Genomic DNA, 20,962 nt, shown 5'->3' with positions numbered 1-20,962 from the left:
ACATACATCAGGACTTCCTTCCCAGCTCCACTATAGATTACTCCGTTACTGCTTCACTGCGGAAATGATGGCTAAGGGACCCTTGTTTTCCTACTGGAAAGTCAATCTAACCCAATTTAACCAGATCCTGCAGTGGCACTAACTGAAAAGTTTGTTACAGGTTAGCCTTCTCAAGCTTCAGGCACAATTACCCATATACATAAGAAAATTGTCTTAAAGCGTTAACAACAGAAAACCTATTCCAGTGTTTATAGTTTTGATTATCCAGTAACTACAATCTCTCTTGCTTTATACGATATTTCCTTTTATTTTTGGCCTGTCAATTTTAATGTCATTAAATTGTAGAAACAAGAATAAAATGTATTTTCTTGCTTGATGGGTAGACACTTATTTCTTACAAAGGAGAGGAGAGGAAGGTGAGAAGGTAAAAGGAGTAGAAAGACGCTAGATTCAGTTTACTTAGACAGCAACCTTAACGCTGCAGACTATAGGGGCCTCAAAATTAACAGGAAGAGCTAAGGGCCTTGGCGTTTCATTACCAGAGGGTCCCCTAACTCCTCAGAAGTCTCCACCTACAAGAAATTGGGCTCTTCAAGGTGTTTCCATAAACCTCAGTCTGCCTCCTCTGTGACTGGTTGTGTTTTGAGGTCTTCATGTATTTACAGCGTGAATTAGAAAATTACTGCATCGAGAACCAGCTAAACCTAAGCCAGCTGGTGGGATAAAAGCTCACTGATCTGTTAAGCGGAGACTGGGTGAGCACATAAACTTTTCCAGGGCACTTTTGCTCACTTCACCTGAAGGAAGGACACCCCTGCTAAGGTCACTCTTCACTTTCATTCCCAGAACATTGGAAAACCTTGCAAAAATGAACAGGGAGAAGTTGTCAGAGTTATTACAGGATCTTAAGTTGGTGGACTGAGTATTTTTGGTAAGGTTTCCGTTGCTGTGACTCCATTCATCTACTGAATTTCACTGACACCTGTTGTCTTAAGCTAGGTCTACAGATTTTTTTTTTTATTAGCTACTGTCATTTGAAAATGGCACAACTACAAACTAACTTTAGGTGAATTCCAACACCAGTTGTCTGTCAGACTTTGTCAAAATCAAGCTGCTACTTCAGAAGTTTTTGAAATAAATGTGAAATGCAGTCCAGCTGAGAGAAAAGCTTTTACTTTGGCCAACATGTTTAGAAGGGTCTTTGCGGGTGTACCTTCCTTCTCTCTCTCCAGTTTGCAGAGTTCTTCCCTTATATTTGATAAAAATTTAAGGGATATGTCCCTTATTTTACTTACTTGTATATCAACATAACACCATTTTAAGTAGGGTTTAGTTTTTTAATCTTAGTAGGGATTTCAGCATTCTTTAAAATCTGAATGATTGTATCTGATTTCGGAGGAATTACCTATTTACATTCAACCCTATTAAACCCTATGAGGCAAGGGCAGGGACTAAGACATATTTATACTGTGTATACAGATCACAGTAATGGACACAGGAAGTTGCTGTTAACAAACCTACCCCTCTTCTACTGATATAGAAAAATACTGAACACTAATTTCACAGAACCTTCAAAACCTGTATGTTTTTAATAGGCAAGCCTTGATATTAACAGCTTTCTGTTGTTCTGTCATTCACTGTGTCTATCATTGCCCAGGTATCTTCCTTTAGGAGGCAGAGGTCCTAAAAGGAGACTGAGAGGGAAGAAAGGTATGGGCTGGGAGGGCTAGCATTCCTTGAGCTCTTCATGGAGAAAGGCCTATTATTTAATTCTGGCTGTTGCTTGGGTCGGTGGTAGTCTCATTCTATTAATGCACAATGAGGCTCAGAGGTACTTAACTTTCTCAAGGTCAAGTTGGGACTGCCACCCAGATTTGTCTGACTTTAGAGCCTTCTCCCTGCTGCTTCCCAGATTTGTAGTTTATAAATGAAATCAGTTATAGTTTTAAGTTTTACACAAACAAAACTCCATAGATGCTGATAAACAAATTTACCAGTCCAGTGACCCTGATGACTTTAACGTCGTCAAAAGCTTTTCCTTTTTCACTTAGCAGCAACATTGCCTTCCCTTCTATGACTATCTTCCCTTCTCACCATGAACACCACCCCAGTTTTCAATCACATTCAGAAGCGCATTTCATTTCATACTGAATGGGTCTCAAGCTCAACCAAAGTAAATTTAACTCCCCAAGTAAAATCCTGACAGTAGTTCCAGCTCTAGAGCATCTCCTTAACTTTAACCTACTTTAGCCCACTGGACGTTCCTCAGTGTCTGAATGAGAGTTGCCGTTGTGGAAAAGAGCGAGCTCTGGATTACGGGGTTGGGGAGTGCATAGGATTCCACTTACTTGCTTTACCCACTCTCTCCTGCTTGACAACAGCAGTCCTGGGCCTTTAGTGTACTGAGTAGCTCCAAGATAGAAACTCACTTAATCTGCTCAATGAGCATCAAAAGCCTCCATCACGTACCAGGCCATCTTTATTCCTCATACTTGCTGTACCTGCAAGTATTCAGTTTAAGGCAGCTATATAATAAAGCAACTTGCATTTAAAAACAGCTTTTGACTTGAAAGTACTGGCTGTAGGCAGTCTGCATCTTCATGGAACAACGTTAACAAGAAGAGTTGTCGTGTATGGCACTGTGCTGTGAAAAGCTGAAATAGCAAACAGTCCTGAGGAAAAGCTGTGGCACTCTGTCTCACTGTTATGACTTCTCAAACTTGTGAAAAATCATGGCTGAATTTGTCTCTAAAGCACTTGCTCCTATGGATTATGACTTGAAGGACCAAAGAAAACTGATCTTGGGTATATGCCTGGACATTTGTAAGGTCTCAATAGCCCGTTAATTTCATGGCAATATGATTACAAACCCTCATTTAGTGAAGCCCTATATTGCTTTGGGAGGTGGTGTTGGGGGGAGGGAACAGGCAGGTCATATACTAGAGCTAAAACAAAAACGTATAATTTTTCCATTATATTAAAAACAGCGGGGGGTGAAAGAGTGATGAAACAATGGAGTATGGTGAATTAGTAAATGGGATTACTAACTTTGGTTAAAGGGAATTACCAAACTTTGTGATGTTCCTAAATAAAGCTCATGTAATTTATTATATGAAAAAAAAGACACCCTTACTGCTGTTATCAACATAAAATGAAGACAAATCTTTTAATGTGATTTCAAAACTTTTATATTTAGGCTTAAAATTCATGCTAGAGAAAGTAACTTGTCTATCTTAGCTCTATTTTATGAAAAGCCATTGCAAGGCTTCCATTTTCTTTCTCAAGTGTGAGGTGTAGGAAAATTGGGGAGGGAGGGAAGGGGGTTGGAAGGAGCAGCAATATTAAAGCAGTTTATGATTAAATTTCTCAGGGATAATTCCCCTTGCAGATAATTACAATTACTGTCTGCTTTTTGTGAAGGTGACGCAAGAGGGTACACAAGAAAATCCCAAAGTATGAATCAGAATGAACAACTTAAATTCTGGAAACGGTACACATGCAGTGTTTAATACACACTCAAGTCTACTGCACCTGGATTGGGCCTTCACCACTCTCCCCAATACCCAAAACATGCTTCTATTAGGATTCTTTTCAATGCCATCTATTCCATTTATTCCCTGATCACCCAAGCCTTAAACCTCACAACCCAATGAATAGGTACTATTACTGACATTTTGTAGATTAGGAAATCAAGGCACAAAGTAATTTACCCAAGGACATCAGCTACTAAGTGATGGGGTTGAGAATGGAGTATGGACAATCTGATCTCAGTGGTCATACTCCTCGATGATATATGAAGTCACTCAAAGAGTAACTTTTATATTTGAGACCTTATTTCCCACATCTCCCAGGGACTGAAAATTATTCCTGATTCACATTAACAAGACATGTTAGAGCCTTGGATTTATGTAGTCAATAAACAAACTTTATTAATTATTCCTTGTAATAGATACTGAGCTGAAATTCAATGTCTAATTGAATTCATACCATATACACAAACTCCTGTTTTAGATTTTCTATCAGCAAACATCCTGTTCAATAGTCCTTGGGGGTTTTGAGTACATTCACAAAATGAAATCCCAATTTGCTGACAACAAATGAGCACGTGTGAAGTTTTTCAAAGTAAGGAAGCTGCTTGAAAAACACAACTTAAAAAAAAAGAATGTACTCATTAATTAACAATAGGCAAATAAAGTTAAACCAACCACTAAACAGGTTTTAAGTGAGGCTTCTTCCCAGAACTTGGAGATAAAGGAAATTAGCCCTCAGAATTTACTTTTGAGATGAATGGATCACAGGAAACAGGTTAAGTCACTTTTACGACACCAGAATTACTCCTAGCCACACAGCCTTCAATGTATCTTGCTTATCTAGCTACCTTAAGAAACTTCAGGCAGAATACATACTAATAAGTTACCAGAAACAGAGGAGTCATAGAAGCAAAAGCTGGCTGTGCCCAAATTAACATTATGGAATAAAAAATGGATGCATAGTATCAGACCTAAAACCCTCAGAGCATTCCAGATCCACTGGCAGGATCATCTCTACTGTAATGACAGATGTTTCAGAGGCAAACATCTCTTACAAAACAAGCAAACTTCTGATTATTTGGCTTACATCTGTCCGCTTACAGCAATCAAATTTCAGATATTAATATAGCTGTGAATTCTCAAGTTAACACATTAGTACCATAACCTGGGACCCTAGAAGGGTAGGAACAGAATGTGCTACTTTTCCAATGCAAAAACCCCTAAATCAGCCTATCATAAACAAACTGGTACATGAGATTAGCATGTGTCACCAAGCTTCCCTCATGTGTGGGGTTTATTAATCCTTCATCTGGGTAAATGTGGTTAATGAATCCTACTGCATCCCAAGAAAGCAGACTGCTGAATCAAGAATTCTCCATAACGAAAGCTCTCATTTATCTTAGCAAAGACATCTTAAAAATCACCTAGCTATTTAAGCACAGTACTAAGTGAGAAACAATGGCTTTTCTGTGTAGATAAAATTCGGGAATGGTGAAATATCTTCACAGTAGAACTGTCTCCCTTTAGAGATATTACCATGTTTTTAAAAATCCTTATTTCCATAGTAAACGCAAAACTTGAAATATTTAATCAACTAAGGGTACTCTGAGAGCACATAATAGTCATGCATATGCAAGCAGTGGTTTATTTCTAAGATTAGTTAAGGAATAAAAATCAGTAACTTAAATTCTCAAATATAACCAGAAAATGTGCTTAAAATGTTTTAAGGCAAGACATTTGGTAACTAACAAACATATTTCAAATTTGGTTATCTGAAATAGTCATTTCCTTTCAACTATCTGAAACTAGTCATTTCTTTAGTTCAAAGAGGATAGGCCAGAAAAGTAATGTATCCTACATAATCATAATCTGTTCGCACAAAGTAGTGTATGCACCCCTTATGACATTCTGCATGAAACCATGTATCATGGTAGAAATTTTCTTTTGACGCTTAAGAACTCTAACAAGAACAAATCTGCATACACAGAGAAGATCAAGATGCACTTGTAACTGTTTTCAAAGATAAACCTTGGGGTGACTACACAACTTTTCAGTATTTAAATACCTGCAACAAGAAATGAACCTCAGGGTTAAATGAGAAAAGGAACTAGGAATTATGCAAGGTCTCACCACTCAAGGATACTGCCATCAGTTTATTTGGTAAAGTAAGCCTCTGAGAATGTTTCTGTGAAAAAAACCACTCCTTTGCTTTGGTTCTGAAAATATTGTATTTTAAAATAGCTAAGGCAAATATTTAGGGGGCACAGCTCAATATTGAAAAATTAGTTGAAAGAGGTAGAAGTAAAGCCTTTCTATGTAATGTGCTTCTGCATAAAGGTAACAAATCTATGATCTTTGATCTAGGGAAAACACAACTAAAAAATGAATCACTCTTTTATAGGATGTTTAAAGATAATGCTTTTTAATAGTTCAAATATTTTTAAAAATCTCATCAAAAATGTATCACCTTAACAGTACTTTGCACATGTGGAATTTCATACCTAAATTTGATACTATTTTGGTTTATTTATGGCTACTTACAAGAAGACTCAGTAATAATGTCCATTCATTGGAGTCTTTTTCTTTGGTTGAGCCTATTGGGACCAGGCTGATGAACTACTTTATGCAAATGAGATGGTTAAATTCATGGCGATATGAATTATAAGGGTTCTCATTTAATGGAAATGAAACTTAAAAGAAATTCCATATTTTATCCCCATTGTGGTTTACGGAAGCTAATATCCTGTTCAGAGGTTGAAGAGTTTGAATAGCTCACACAATCCTGTAAAAATTACAACTGGCTGCCCTTTAATAAATAAAGTCATTGTAAAGAATTACATTTACAGAGTGAAAAGTGAATACATAGCATTTCAAATTCAATTTTGGAAGTACTAATAAGTACTGACCCATAACAATATACACTAGCTACCTTTTTAACTGTCCATCATTAGCACCAATAAAGATTCAACAAAATTACCTTTATTCTCACATCTCAAAACAATTCTGCAAATTCTTAGTGAAGTATAGTCACAGACCTTAAATATTCACATTGTTTTCTATGTCATACTGAAAATAAGTTCACTACTTTTCTGGATATTCTTTACAAAATCTTATTAAAATTCCTGGTATTATCACCCCAATTATACAGTAGCACAATCACCCTACGTCGTTTCACATGATAGCTCCTTAGAGGTTTCACATCTAAATTACCAAGAACAAAACCCTTCCCTCCCTCATCTTGCACTCATCTTAACTCTATACTAGTCCTTGGATTATGTACCACTGTAAAAGTATAACTGTATCAAAATTACCATGTTTATGGATACAATAATATGTCATACAGAGTAACAAAGTTACATGTAATGACAAAGATTACTAAAGTTATGCCAGACAAGAACAAAGTTAGGACATGCTAGCTAGGCAAAGTCCCTAGAAAGAGGATCCTAGTATCCTAAGTTCAAATAACATTGACAAAATAATGAACAATTATCTTAAAAAAAAAATTATAAAGCTACTGGCAAATCAGGTAATTGCTAAATAAGAGTAGAGCACGAGATTAAACTCTCTAATATTTACAACTGCAACATACTTGAGTAAAATTACAACTGTGCACATATCAGTGGCTTTGTAACAAAAATAATTCATATACATAGAGGAAAAATTAAGACAGTTTTCAATTCAACAGAAGTTGAATTCAACCTATCTCAAAGATACTCAACAGCCCAAAGATTTACCACAGAATTGAAGATTAGCTGATAAACCAGAGCCATGTTACCGGCATTTAAGACAAATTTTAAACAAGTTAAAGTCTATTGTTTGTTCCGAAGTCAGAAGACTGTGCAAACTTGACTTCAACAGGAATATACTGAGATGTGCAAACAAATATAAAACCTCCACTAGCTGTTTACCTGGAGGCTTACCTTTTTTTTTTCTCAGTGAGCTTCCTGTTAACAACCATAAGCTATAAATACAGGTACAATGCACAGTCAGTGATCTTTTTGTTTTATTTATTGTTAGAATATAAAAGAACTGAAAGAGCAATAAGTTTAATTTCATTTTTATAAGGAAGACTGCATTTACCTGAAAAAGAAATATGGCATCACACACAAACACGCTTCAGGGGAGGAGTATGTTTAAGAACATGGTGTCCTTCTGAACACTAAAGGAAAAGCGATTCCTGTTTACTGTTAAAATACGTAGTGTTAAAGTTCTCTATTTAAGAAAAAGACTTACTAATTCTTCACTAATGTAAGTTTTTGTGAATTTAGTTTTCAAATCACAGTAATCTACATAACCATTATTAACAGCTCTGTGTTTATAGTACTGCAACAAGCCAACAAACACTTAAATGCACTTCACATCAAGAGTATGTAAACTTTATTTTTTCCTCTTCAAGCCTTCAGAAAATTAGGGGCTATTTCAGCAGCCAATCTGGTCAGAACCTCTGAAGGCAGAATCAGTGCCTCACAGTGTAAATGACCATCTGTGGCACTGCATACCCATCTGGTAGTGAAGTGTCCCCCTTCAGTGGCTTCCAGTAAGGCCTAGAGTTTAAGGTTAACATGAAAAAGTGCCACCTTTGTTTTAGATTAGTGATGGACTCTGACAAGATAAAATAAAGTTATTCTGTATATTGTTATACTTACAAGCAGCTCCAATCCTGAGTATTTATGGTAATATCTAAACATACAAAAATGTATGTACATTTTTCTCCACTTTCTTGTAAACAGTTGTCAGTATACTGTTTTATCCCTTTATCATTGAGACATGCAAATCATACATACGAGTATAAATACACAAAAGAAAACAATTTACACTCATTCAAAAGCCAAGCAACAACAAAAAATAGCTACAGTATTCAAATTATAAATAAACGAATGCTTGAGGCATCTTATATTCCTAGAAGCAGCCAGCCATTCACCCTAATGTTCTTAGCTGCAATTGTAGAAATACTGAGTTTTGCACCTTCCATGCTTTTACAGTATTTATAACACTATCATATGTGGAGATAAAGACTTGTTTACTATAATCTCTTCTTTTCAGAATGAAGAATAAAGCAGCACTTACAAATATTGAAGCAGTGGCAGTAACAGCAGGTGTTACCACTGCTAGATCAGGAGGAAGTTTTCCATTCTAACAATTTTTAAATTAAAAAAGTAAAGGAAAAATTGACCTAAACAAATGATTACATGTTCATTCCTTGGGCACTTAACAGCGAGTCCAGCATGTCGAATGTGTCTTTGTAGTCCATATGCTGGCTGTTTGTACTGTACTCGTGATTGACATCAGGACCGTTGGTCTCCACTGGCTTCTTGTCCAGTTTCACGAGGGTGCTGAGATGTCCGTAGCCCACCTGGTATGTGACAGGGGGAGGAGGGGGTAAGGGATGGTTAAAAACAGAGTTGTGAGAGGATACATACTGCTTAACAGAGGAGGAAGAACTAGATGAACTACCTGAACTTTTGGAACTTTTGCTCATTTTGGAGTGATGGTTGTGAGATGCATCATTGATATGCAGCTTCTTCCTTGAAGAGCTGGAACTAGAGGAAATGCCATCACTGCTCAGGCCAACAGGACTCCTCAGAACAGCGGGTGGTATCCCATCAGCACTGTGCTTGCTGCCACCACTGCTGCTGCCACTGTATGAGTGGGTATACTTGTGACTGCTGGGGTGGTGGCGGTTGGAAGGATGCTCCTTGTGCTTCTCCTTATGGTCCCTACTAATATGCGGGCTGGAATGCTTGCTCTTCCCACTGCCTTCATCAGAAGAGCTGTGTCTTTCTGAGGAAGAAACTTTTATCTTCATTTTCAGTTCTTCTTTACTGACACTTTTATCAGTGGGTGGTATTGGAATCCGTAATTTCAGCGATCCACTCTTTTCCTTCTTATCTGCCATATATTTTTCAGGTTTTTCAGCATTTGTAATGGGAATTTTCATTTTAATGGGAGAGGTTACAGAACTGCTGCTGGCTGCCTGGGACTGTACATGTTTGTGTTGCTGTTCTACCTGGGCAGCTATATAATGATCCCTTGCATCCAGATCAAGGGTTTCTAGCTTACGTTTTTCTCTGTATTTATCTAAAGACATTTTCTGAGGAATTACTCCAGGAGTAGCAGAACTTGGCCCATGGTGTTTACTGCTTCCTGCTTTATGAGTATAATCTTGCTTAATAGAAGAATGGTCAGAAATTTTGTCAGGTCTGTGATGTAGTCCTGAATGCAGTGATACAGAAGGTGCCTGCTGGAAGTTGATGCTGTACTGGCTACCAGACAAAGATGTCTCCTGTTTCTGTGAATATATCTGTTCTGTCCTTGCCGACTCTTGATGTTGAGGCCATTCTTGGTGTGATGACAAACCATATGAGGTACTTGGCATTCCTGTTGCTAGCACTGACAAATTATCAGATGCATGGCTGTCTTGAACAGAAATATTTCCTGAATTTAGAGGTACTGGTGCAGGGAATGTTGATGTAGATGGTTTCTGAAAACTTGGGTTGGTAGGCACACCAGTAACACTATCTACTAAAATGGAATTCTGGACCAAAGATGAACCAAGAAGTGGTGTTTCTGATACTTGTCCATCTACTTTTGGTTTCTTAGCCGCCTGATTAGCCTATTTAAATAAAACACAGAAGAAGCAATGACAGCAAAGGAATTTAATACAAATTTCTTTGCTTATAAAAATTCTATATTAAATACATGGAAATAAAATCACCTGGGGTTTCACTTTATGTTGCCAGTAAATAAATATCTTATTTAGAGGCATAAAAAGGATATAAATAGTTGAAAGCACTGGTTTTAAATTAGATGCAGACTAAATCCTAGCCCAGCATTTGAGAAAGGAATTTAACTCGTCTAAGCTTTAATTTCCCTGTTTGTAAAGTGAGGAGACTATTTCCACGGTAATCACTATGAGAATTAAATAAGGAATTTATAAAGTATTTATAGCAAAGTCTACTGGACACCGTAGTTGAATAAATTATGGGTAGCTTACGAAACACTGTAATTACTTACGAATACTGGAAATAAGAATATTTAACCACAAAAATTCAAACTGATTAGCTACGTAGTTAACAAATTGATGTTCTAAAAACCCGCCAATTCTCTTACCCTCCAGTTTCGAATCCTCTTCAACCTACTAGGCGTTTTCTCCAATATTTGTAGAAACTCATGTGTTAGCTCTAAAGATAAAATTCAAATTTAAAACTTAGAAGGTGCCTTTAGATTTAGAATTCTCTCAAGTGGGCAATATTAGAAAGAAAGCGCAAGAGTTCATCTACTTCACTATCACCCTCCTAATTCAACCATCAGCACATACAGAAGTAGACACAGCTCTGAACTGGTGTTTTCAAAGATGAATCTTAAAAAAATTTGTTTTAAATAAATAAAACAAAACACTCCTCCCACACCCCCCTGATTTTACAGGCTTACTTAGAATCTCTGGAAAATTTAGTCACATTTAAAAAATTCCTTCCGAATAGAAAATCTCTATTACGCAAACATCATAGTAATAATTGGGATGGGCAAGATCCATCAGTAGATTCTTTAAAATCAGTGGGCAAAAGTTTAAGGAAAAAGAGAATATTTGTGTAATCCCAACACACCGTCCTCAAGATATTAATTATAAACAGAAAATTAGTAACTTTATGACCGTAACCAAGTGATCATGATTATCATTACCAGCAATGACATATCAACATGATACCCCATGATAAAATGCACAGTAGGATAAAACCCACTTCTGTGGTATTCTTGCCAGAAACGCATAACTTCACTCTAATAATGGGAAAACATCAGACAAAACTCCAATTGAGGAACATTTTATAAAGTAACTGACCATTCTTCTTCAAAGTGTCAAGGACATGAAAGAAAAGGAAAGATTGAAAAATTATCACAGATTAGAAGAGATTAAAGGGGCATGCCAACTAAATGGAACATGGGATTCTAGAATAGAAAAGTGGGGGAAATTTGAGTAAAATCTGTAGTTAATAGTATTATACCAATATTAACTTCTTTGTTTTGATAATCATGTTATTATTATAGAAGATGTTAACATTAGAGAAACTGGGTGCAAAGTATAATAGTACAGAATCTGTACTATTTCACAATTTCTTTAGATTTAAAATCATTTCAAAGTTAAATGAAAAAAATTCCTTTACCTATACTCGTAACTTCCTAGCAATCAACACTAGTAACATTATCAGTAAATCAACCTGGTTATATTTTTACAGTTTTTTTCCTAAAATTTATGATTACAATGAGATGACCCACTTTTCCAAAGTGGTGTGGTTATGATGAATTATAGTTTTTGACTCCAAAATAGTGTCATTAATAAAGTTATTGGCCACTCTCAAGATAAATAATATTAGTCAAATGAATTACAATGTCATGTAATATTATTAATGCCAATTTAATAGAGACTAGATTCATGCAAAAACTCGGCACCATTATATGCTCACAAGCTGTGACAACTAATTCCTGCTAAAGACTCAGGAGCTTTTCGATTCAGTCTGGATGAAAACAATCTAATGTCTGTACTACCATTTCTTCATCTGGAAAAAAAAAAAGACCACTTTTCTACTTGGACACAGCAGTAAGTCTAGCAGACACATGCCTTTGGGTCCAAAATTAACAATAAACTGTTTTGACTCAATTTCAGAAAAAATTCAAGTTATAAAAAACACATGAAGGTTTGTTATTAATCATTAAAAAAACCCAAAACAACCAAGCCCCCCCCCCGCGAAACCCTGTTACAGGTAGGCCAAATACAAGCCAACGTTGTTTTGGGGACAGTCATTAAATGAATTATTTTAGTAAACACTGATGCTTCAGACACCACGATAAAATTCAGATACTCTTAGTATCTTATACTTTGTTACTTTATTTTTACGGGATCACAATGTGATCCCATAAAAATGTGAGAAAAGGCTGCCACATAATACATTGAAATTTTCAATGTGTTAAGTGTCCAAGATTCCTATTCAGTGGTTCTCCAAATGAATAATGTACTTGAGCCTTTTCAGAATAGAAGCAAAGGGATATTTAGGTGCCTCCTGTTGCGTCAAAAAAAGACTTTACCTATTGATACAATTTAAGAGCAGGATAAAAGGCAGATTACTCGCTTTCTGTGAGCTTTATTTTAGCACCATATATACAAACTATTTTTATTAAGTTTATGCCTATTTTATCTTTATCTATTGACTGCTAAAATAAGACGGTGGCATAGGTAACCTAATTTCAAGTCACAGATGGAAAAAAAAAAAAAGCCCCCACTAGTTTTTTATTTTTTTGCGGTACGCGGGCCTCTCACCACTGTGGCCTCTCCTGCCGTGGAGCGACGCGCAGGCCCAGCGGCCATGGCCCACGGGCCCAGCAGCTCTGCGGCACGCGGGATCCTCCCGGACTGGGGCACGAACCCGCTCCCCCCGCATCGGCAGGCGGACTCCCAACCACTGCACCACCAGGAAAGCCCCTAGTTTTTAATTTTTTATTATTATTAAAAAATTTTTTTACTGGAGTATAGTTGCTTTACAATGTTTTTTCTTTTGCCCACATCTCACAGCACGCAGAACTTCCCCGACCAGGGATCGAACCTGCATCCCCTGCAATGGAAGCGTGGAGCCCTAACCACTGGACCTCCAGGGAAGCACCCCCCCCGCCACTAGTTTTTAGAAGATGCTATTTCAACTCACTGAAGATTTCCTACCACTCTGAATAACCTTTAGAAAAACCTCTGGCAATGTAAGGAAAAGAGGATAATCATGCAGCAGTAATACAGCATGAGGTATATAATCCAGGAGAAATTTTTCAGGGAGGAAAAAAAAATACCAAAACAAAATCAAGAGACCTAACAAAGAGCATATTTTACCACAAGGGTAGACAAACTATCACCAGTGGGCCAAATATGACCTGCATCCTGTTTCTGTAAATAAAGTTTTACTGGAACACAGCCACTCATTTTACAGGTTGCCTATGGCTGCTTTCCAGTTACGGTGGCAGAGTTGTCTAGGTGCATAGATAGTATAGCCCACAAACCCTAAAATAGTTACTATCTGGCCCTTCACAGAAAAGGGAGCAGACCCTTAATGAAATTTCTGTCTTAAAGCATCTAAGATATTAATAGAAAACCACATTCCAAAGCCATAGGGGTCTCTCACTTTATATAACGGAAGTCATGTAAATCCAGTTTTCAAATTAGCTTCAATTTTGTAAAGGAAATTGGGGAAAGCCCACAAAAAGAAGCAGAAAACCTAACATACCAGTTTAGATTTATGCATATATTAGGTAAGAAATGTTATCTATTTCCTTTCTGAAATCTAGAGTGCCTGGTTAAAATGTCTTAATCCCCAGGAATCCCCTGCCTCTGGCCTGCTTATTTCTCTACCAGAAAAACGTCCTATCAGGAGACCTCCAAATTCCAGGTCCATGATGTACAGAACTTATATGCCCAATCTTTTCTTGTGAATTCATACTTATTAATGCAAGACAACAATGACACACTTTACCATCAGTGGAACAGAGCAAGGAATATTACCATGAAAATACCTTTAGCTCACTGCTTCACATCTTCTACATAAGTTAATACCTGACTTTGTGCTTATACATTTTAAACTCAACAAAATTAGTTTACTTTATTTTTTGTTTATTTTTAAAAATTTATTTATTTTATTTGTTTTTTGGCTGTGTCGGGTCTTCGTTGCTGCGCACGGGCGGCTTTCTCTAGTTGCAGCGAGTGGGGGCTACTCTTTGTTGCGGTGTGAGGGCTTCTCATTGCGGTGGCTGCTCTTGTTGCGGGGCAGGGGCTCTAGGAGCGTGGACTTCAGTAGTTGCGGCACACAGGCTCAGTAGTTGTGGCACACAGGCTCAGTAGTTGTGGCACATGGGCTTAGTTGCTCAGCTGCATGTGGGATATTCCTGGACCAGGGATTGAACCCGTGTCCCCTGCACTGGCAGGCGGATTCTCAACCACTGTGCCACCAGGGAAGCCCAAAATTAGTGTACTTTAAATTAGGTATTCCTGTATTATCAACCTGTAGCATTATAAATCATATTTCTTTGAAAAGTCCTGAAAAGGCTTTAGATATTGAGTGTTGGTTAATATGTGCTCATTTTTTCCCCCTTTAGGCTAATGAATCCTTATTTTCATCCTGTTCATTTGATCATGTTCCTATACTTTTTTTAAAAAAATAAATTTATTTATTTATTTGTTTATTTTTGGCTGTGTTGGGTCTTCGTTGCTGCACGTGGGCTTTCTCTAGTTACGGCAAGCAGGGGCTACTCTTCGTTGCGGAGAGTGGGCTTCTCATTGAAGTGGCTTCTCTTGTTGCGGAGCAGGGCTCTAGGCATGCGGGCTTCAGTAGTTGTGGCTCATGGGCTCTAGAACACAGGTTCAGCAGTTGTGGCACATGGGCTTAGTTGCTCCGCGTCATGTGGGATCTTCCCGGACCAGGGCTCGAACCTGTGTCCCTTGCACTGGCAGGTGGGTTCTTAACCACTGCGCCACCAGGGAAGCCCTGATCATGTAACTATACTTTTAAATTCTACTGCCAAATTGTTAAAATGGAATTATGTTTTTAAAGAGTCTTTATTTTTTCAAAATAGATGAAATATTAATAGATGAAATGATGTCTGGGATTGGCATCAAAATAACTATGGGGGAAGGAGGATGTTGGATTGGCCAGAACTGATAACTTCAACTGAGCATGAGTATATGGGGACTGAGTAGTTTTTCAAACCTATACAAAAGTAGATAGAAGTTTTAATCCATAATAAAAAGAAAAAATTTAAATGTAACAAAAAGATTTATTTTCTCTACTTACCATCTAGTAATTCCAGAGTAACTGTAGGATCCACATATTCCCACCAATGTTTTCCATCAGTTGACACGGGAATCTCCCAATTGGACCATTTGCAAGCCAAATGAATGCATACACATGCTATCACTGTTGGTTTATACTGAAGACAGAAGGTTGTAAGATGCAGACTGTTGTGGAGCAGGTTTGGAACGAAGAGTCATAGAAATTCAAACATGTAAAACAAAGAAAAACATTTACCAATAAGATTAGAGCAAAAATAAAATGATAAAGGTTTTCTTTTTCAAGTCTAGAGTATAAAACCTTATTTTATTAAATGAAAAGTTAACATGATAACACTTTTTATGACTATGGTCATAAAAATTTGAACACTAAAAAACCTATATAGATTATGAACATTTTCACACTCTTACTTCCTAGAGTATATTATTAATACTACTAATATATTAATTTTTCTAATTTTTTTTTACATCTAAATTAAAAGTATTTTTACCTCTCTATAAAAGGAGAGGAAGACAGTATATTTCAACTAATTACTACATACAAGTAAAACGCTTTAAACTTTCTTTGGTGGTATTTTTGTTTCTTTTGTAATGTCATGGCAAAAAACTAAAGAAAAAGCAGAAGACTATAAAACTGACAAGGTAATTTCAATAACACATCATAATCAGGGATTACCATTTGATGTGGCTTAACAAACATTAATTCTTAAGTAACTCAGACAACTTAAAACCTATCTAGGTAAAACTAACTTCTTCTCAGCAAAGCCACAGAGGAAACTTACCTTTTGCTGAACAGCTTGAAGGCCCAATGTTGTTAAATACTACAAAAATACTACCTCTCTCCTTCCATGACATGCCAAAGACTGGGCATGTAGCATGTCACAGCTAGCCTCTTCTAACCAAAGTTTTAAATTTAAGTGATTTTTTTGGCCTTGTTGTTCAGAATTTCTAGGGATAGAGGTTAAATCCCAACAACATATACCTAAGAAAATATATTGGCTTTTGCCAATCCAAAGTTTTAAACAAAACTTAACAGTGTCACAAGAAATTAAGGACCACATAAAGATGGTTTGGTCCACTCCTCCCTAATGACTCACTTTAAAAACAAATTTACATCATTAATATAATCAATCTAGAACAAAATTAATATATTAGATGTGAAAGACTTTCAAAAACTATTCTTCCAGTTCAGTTTCAGAATTGATGAAAATGTCTACTGATCAAGCACAAACCCATACCATTCTTTATATGAACAGAAGAGTAAGTTTTTTTTTTTAAAGTGAAAATTATACTTATGCAAATCAAGGCACTGATAGGATGTGACTACTACTAATCTACTACTGGCGGGTATTATCTGGAAAAAAAAAACCAAGTTATATAAATTTTATTTATTAAAAAAGCTTTAATGATTATTTTAAAGTTAAGATTGGATCAATGTGAAAGTTTTTAAAATTGTCATTTAACTATAATTGTAAACTAGAAATAGCTTTATACTTACCAAGTTGCTCGAATTTCTACGTTAAGTTTAGCTCTTTGTAATCTTTAGCTGCTATTCAGGCTACCAATTTTAGACTTATGCACTCACAAATCGAGAATATGTCATCAGAAAGCACCACTACACTTCACATTGTGCATTTAACCCCTCTGTGCCAAAAGTCCCTTGTACAATACACCGCAAAGCAGACAGGAAGGTACCACCACAGTAGATGGTCCAGTCTCCTGCTGCAACAAGGGTAAGAGACACATTGAGGGGGCCCTGCATTAAAGGAAGCTATAGTGTGCTACAACAGTGCAACAAAGAGGGTCAGGATAACAACCTGTTGGTAGCCATGAAATAGGATGTCTGTGCCAAATCCTTGCTTGCTGTAAGAAAAGAAAAAAAAAACGAAGACAATACTATCAGCATTAACATGCTACCATCGAAAAGTTCTCAACACAACAAAAACTTCAAAGATTTGTACACAAAAAGTAAATTTTACTTACTACTTACAAATATCACAAGAGCGCCATCATTTTCTATACTACTGAAAATCTTCAACAACATTCACTCAAATGTTTCTTGCTATCCCCCAAAGATCTGAGAAACAAGCCGATTTGCTTTTAGCTAGCCAGTTACAAGGGCTAAACTTGTTACTAAGTTAAGCATCTAGTCAGCTAAAAGTTGCAATAAAGCATTCTCCTGGATTTAAAAAAAAAAAAAAAGAAGAAGAAGAAGAAGAAAAGATTTTGAAGTCTAATACAAAATACAAAGAGTTGCCTGCCAGACTTAATCCTCAGTCATCATATTTAAGTTGGTTTAAGTACTTCCACCAAAAGAAAAAACAAAAACAAACCCCCAACCCCCAAACTCAGAGAGCACAAACTGCTCAGTTTTTCATCATGCTACTAAGCATCAACAGAGAATAAACAACCTAGAAACATTATAAGGATGTAGATATAGAAAACACCACTGCATTATTTTTAAATTATATAATCCAGTTAACCATAACGTTAGAAAAGATACAAGTACTCTAGAGGGAATCAGGATGCTTCAATACTGGTCCTCAATAGAAAAGCAATTTTTAACAACTAGCTTCTTGAAACACTGAAATGGAAAACAGTGCCCCTCTCCCTTCTTCTGCTTCTTATTCTTCCCAACAGGGATGCCTCTGCTATAGTCTCCCCCCTTTCCCCAGTTACATTCATAATCACTGACATACCTTTCCTCTCTGCTCACCTAGGATCAGTTCACCTCAGCTCACCCCCTCTAACAGGTCTCAAATTCCTTGCCCTCTCCTATTTTTATTTGTGGCACCTGTAATTCCCTGCTGCCCCATGTGGATCATCAACATAAAGGTTTACAAAAGGGATTTGGGTTTAGCAGAGTTGTGCTAAGGAAGAGTGTCAAAGCATCAGATGTCTTGGAGGCAGTGTGACTTAAGTATGGCATTCTTTCCTGGTGGGGAGGGAAGGAGAAATCACAGAAATGAAAGGTCCCTGTAAAATGACATCAGCCAATCCTGCAGCAAAGTAGCATAATAACTTTCTCATCTCCAGAGGTCGGGGGCAGGGGAGAACTTCAAAGAACTCAAACCTTTTACCCTCACCCCCACCCACGAAAGAATCAAAACATATAGAAAAGTAAGTAAAAATAAGTTTAAATTGCTATTGCAGTTTTCACCTCAGAACAAATGTAAATTCAATAACCTATTAAAAGTCATTGCAACAGAGAAGAATGTAGGGAAAATGTTCTTTTGTTAGCTGAAAGTGGTTTTAGGGGCAAAGGAAAAAAAATATACCAAACACGAAAGAACATTTTAAAAATGCAGTAAGATGCAAATTATAGTTACTTGAAATGTTAGTCAGACAAAATGATGTTAAACACATATGAGAGTCATACTAAAATTTAAGAATTGGTCACATTTTAAACAACAACAACAAACAAATCAGATTTAAATATTTTGCTTTGGATGATATATCAAATTCATAGTTTTTGTAAATGTTTAAATTTTACTGTTCAATTTTGCAAAATAAATGGACTTTAATGTCTCTAGCTTCTTTAGATAGGATTTAAGAGAAGCTGACTCAAATTTCACAATACTAAGCTGAAAATTCAGTTTCATTTCCAACTGAGTGTGTGTGTATGTATATGCACATACACATACATATTTTTAACCTATATTTAATATCTTCAACATCTTTCTTTACTAATCTCAACTTAAGGTAAATTATATGGCTCTCCATTATTTAAACAAAACAGCTTACCCTTTCAAGTTTTCAGGAAAACAGAACTTCTCTCAAGCTCTATTTCTTAATCCAACATCTACAATAGTTATCTATACAATTCTATACTACACTGTAATACTGAGGATGAGAAAGTGCTATAAAATATATAACCATGAAGAACAGAAACCAAAATTAAATATGTTCTAGTTTAGTTTATAAATGATAACATTTGCTTTTAGGATTAAAAAAATATAAATGGGATTTTTATTAGTCCATTTCTTAACAATGACAACTGTGGTACCAGACGACAGGTTTGTCTGTTTTTATATGTAGCCATTAGCATAGTAACAAAACCTTAACCTAGGTATAAAGTGAATTCAATTTAGAATGAATAAGAGAACATTTAGGTAAACACTAGATTCAAGGCCTTCAAAAGTCTTACCCATTTTGTTTAGAATAAACCTAAACAAGTCTGGTGGTAAAGGAATAAAACTGCAAAATTTCATTTTCAAAAAGAAGTATCAGAAAAAGGCACACTAAAGGTTCCAAGTAGTTGTTATTAGTGTGTAACACTTCACATGGTAAACAGGAAAGTAGTAGTACTGCATGCATCTGTGTGAAAAATTATTTCTAGAGATACAACGACAGATATACAGGATTCATTAACAAGAGTAGAAAAATATATACCACATGCTTTATAAGGAGTAAAGAAAACAATACAAAAACTTTGTACTCCTATTTATAAAAGGTTTAATAAGTACATCACATGCTGTTATATATCATGCTATATAATAATTTCCTCATTATACACAAAAAGGAAACCATTTTTAGTAATGCTAAAGAACTTTGAAAAATGTATTAAATCAATGCTGTTCAAACGAACATGGGCAAAACATTTCCCAAAGTGACAAATCCGCTAAGAAAGGCAATTTTTACCTGAAAGATTTGAATTCTTAAACCGTAATCACTTTTCAGGAAGTCAATCAAAGTTTGACATAAATTGGAAATCAATACTATTTTCTGTACCTATATGTTAAATTTGGCCTACATCTTAAATACTACCTGAATTGGGACGGGCACAGCCCAATGGGGAAGTAGAAAGAGTCCTAATATTTGGAAGCCCTCTAATTTTTTAGAGAAACAAGACTCTCACCTAAAGTTAAAGGAAGCTAATTCACCAGGAAGAACCAAAAATAGAAGTAGATGAATAGGCAGGTGTAGAACACTGAAAAATAATGCTTCAAAATGACATTTCTGCCATTTTAATAAAACTCAAGGCTAGAACAAAATAGCATTCAATTATCAATTATAGACAATAAAAAGCATTAAAACTTAACTTAAAAGTTTCACTTACCTCTTACTAACTGGGTACATTTCACCACATCTGTGTGTGGGTGTTCAATGGTGATCTCAAAACCTGAAATGAAAAGCACTTTTTTTCCCAGTCATTTACCACTATAATACTTGCCTGAGAAATGCCACTCATAACCATAAACGTATATTTTTCATTATTAAAAAAACTCAAAGACAAAGTTTCCCATCACTGACATGTTTATTATACCCCCAATCATAATAAATAATATCTTCTCAAAAATAGTGTTCCAATTATGAAAACTGACAAAGTTATTTAGAGATAAGTAATATGTATTCAAAATTCTCAATTACAATTAGTTTGAGACTATCCTCAAGTTAAAAACAAACTAAAAAAAAAAAAAAACGAACTAAAATCATGACAAATACATTAAGCTTGCCCCACAGTTTAAGGAGGGAATTCAACTACGTAACGTATTTCTTAAATATATTCCAACTCTTTCAGAAGATGTGAAAAGAACATTTTTCATAAATACAACCTTTGGGCCACAGTGGGAGAAATGACCTTTTAAATATGGTCCTCTTATTTTCTCACTGTACC

At 36.1% G+C, this 20,962-nt stretch overlaps 1 protein-coding gene across 3 annotated transcripts in view; it reads right to left on the bottom strand.

The window, feature by feature from the left end:
* Positions 1-5,928: 5,928 nt before the first annotated feature.
* CCNT2 (cyclin T2) overlaps positions 5,929-20,962 on the bottom strand; it is a 48,413-nt gene continuing 33,379 nt past the window's right edge. The window contains exons 5-10 of one of the 3 annotated variants that reach the window (XM_065880628.1): positions 20,405-20,467; positions 17,163-17,208; positions 15,350-15,513; positions 10,641-10,711; positions 8,985-10,143; positions 8,816-8,883 (exon numbers count right to left, since the gene is read on the bottom strand). In XM_065880628.1, coding sequence (XP_065736700.1) covers positions 8,816-8,883; positions 8,985-10,143; positions 10,641-10,711; positions 15,350-15,513; positions 17,163-17,208; positions 20,405-20,467 — 1,571 coding nt within the window. Of the gene's footprint in view, positions 10,144-10,640; positions 10,712-15,349; positions 15,514-17,162; positions 17,209-17,328; positions 17,390-20,404; positions 20,468-20,962 lie in introns of those variants that run through there. The other 2 variants (XM_065880627.1, XM_065880629.1) reach the window with 2 other exon arrangements.

The sequence above is a fragment of the Phocoena phocoena genome, chromosome 7, assembly GCF_963924675.1.
Source record: "Phocoena phocoena chromosome 7, mPhoPho1.1, whole genome shotgun sequence".
NCBI classification, from domain to species: Eukaryota; Metazoa; Chordata; class Mammalia; order Artiodactyla; family Phocoenidae; genus Phocoena; species Phocoena phocoena.
Note: the sequence above shows the minus strand (reverse complement) of the source record. Positions and strands in the feature narration are given on the sequence as shown.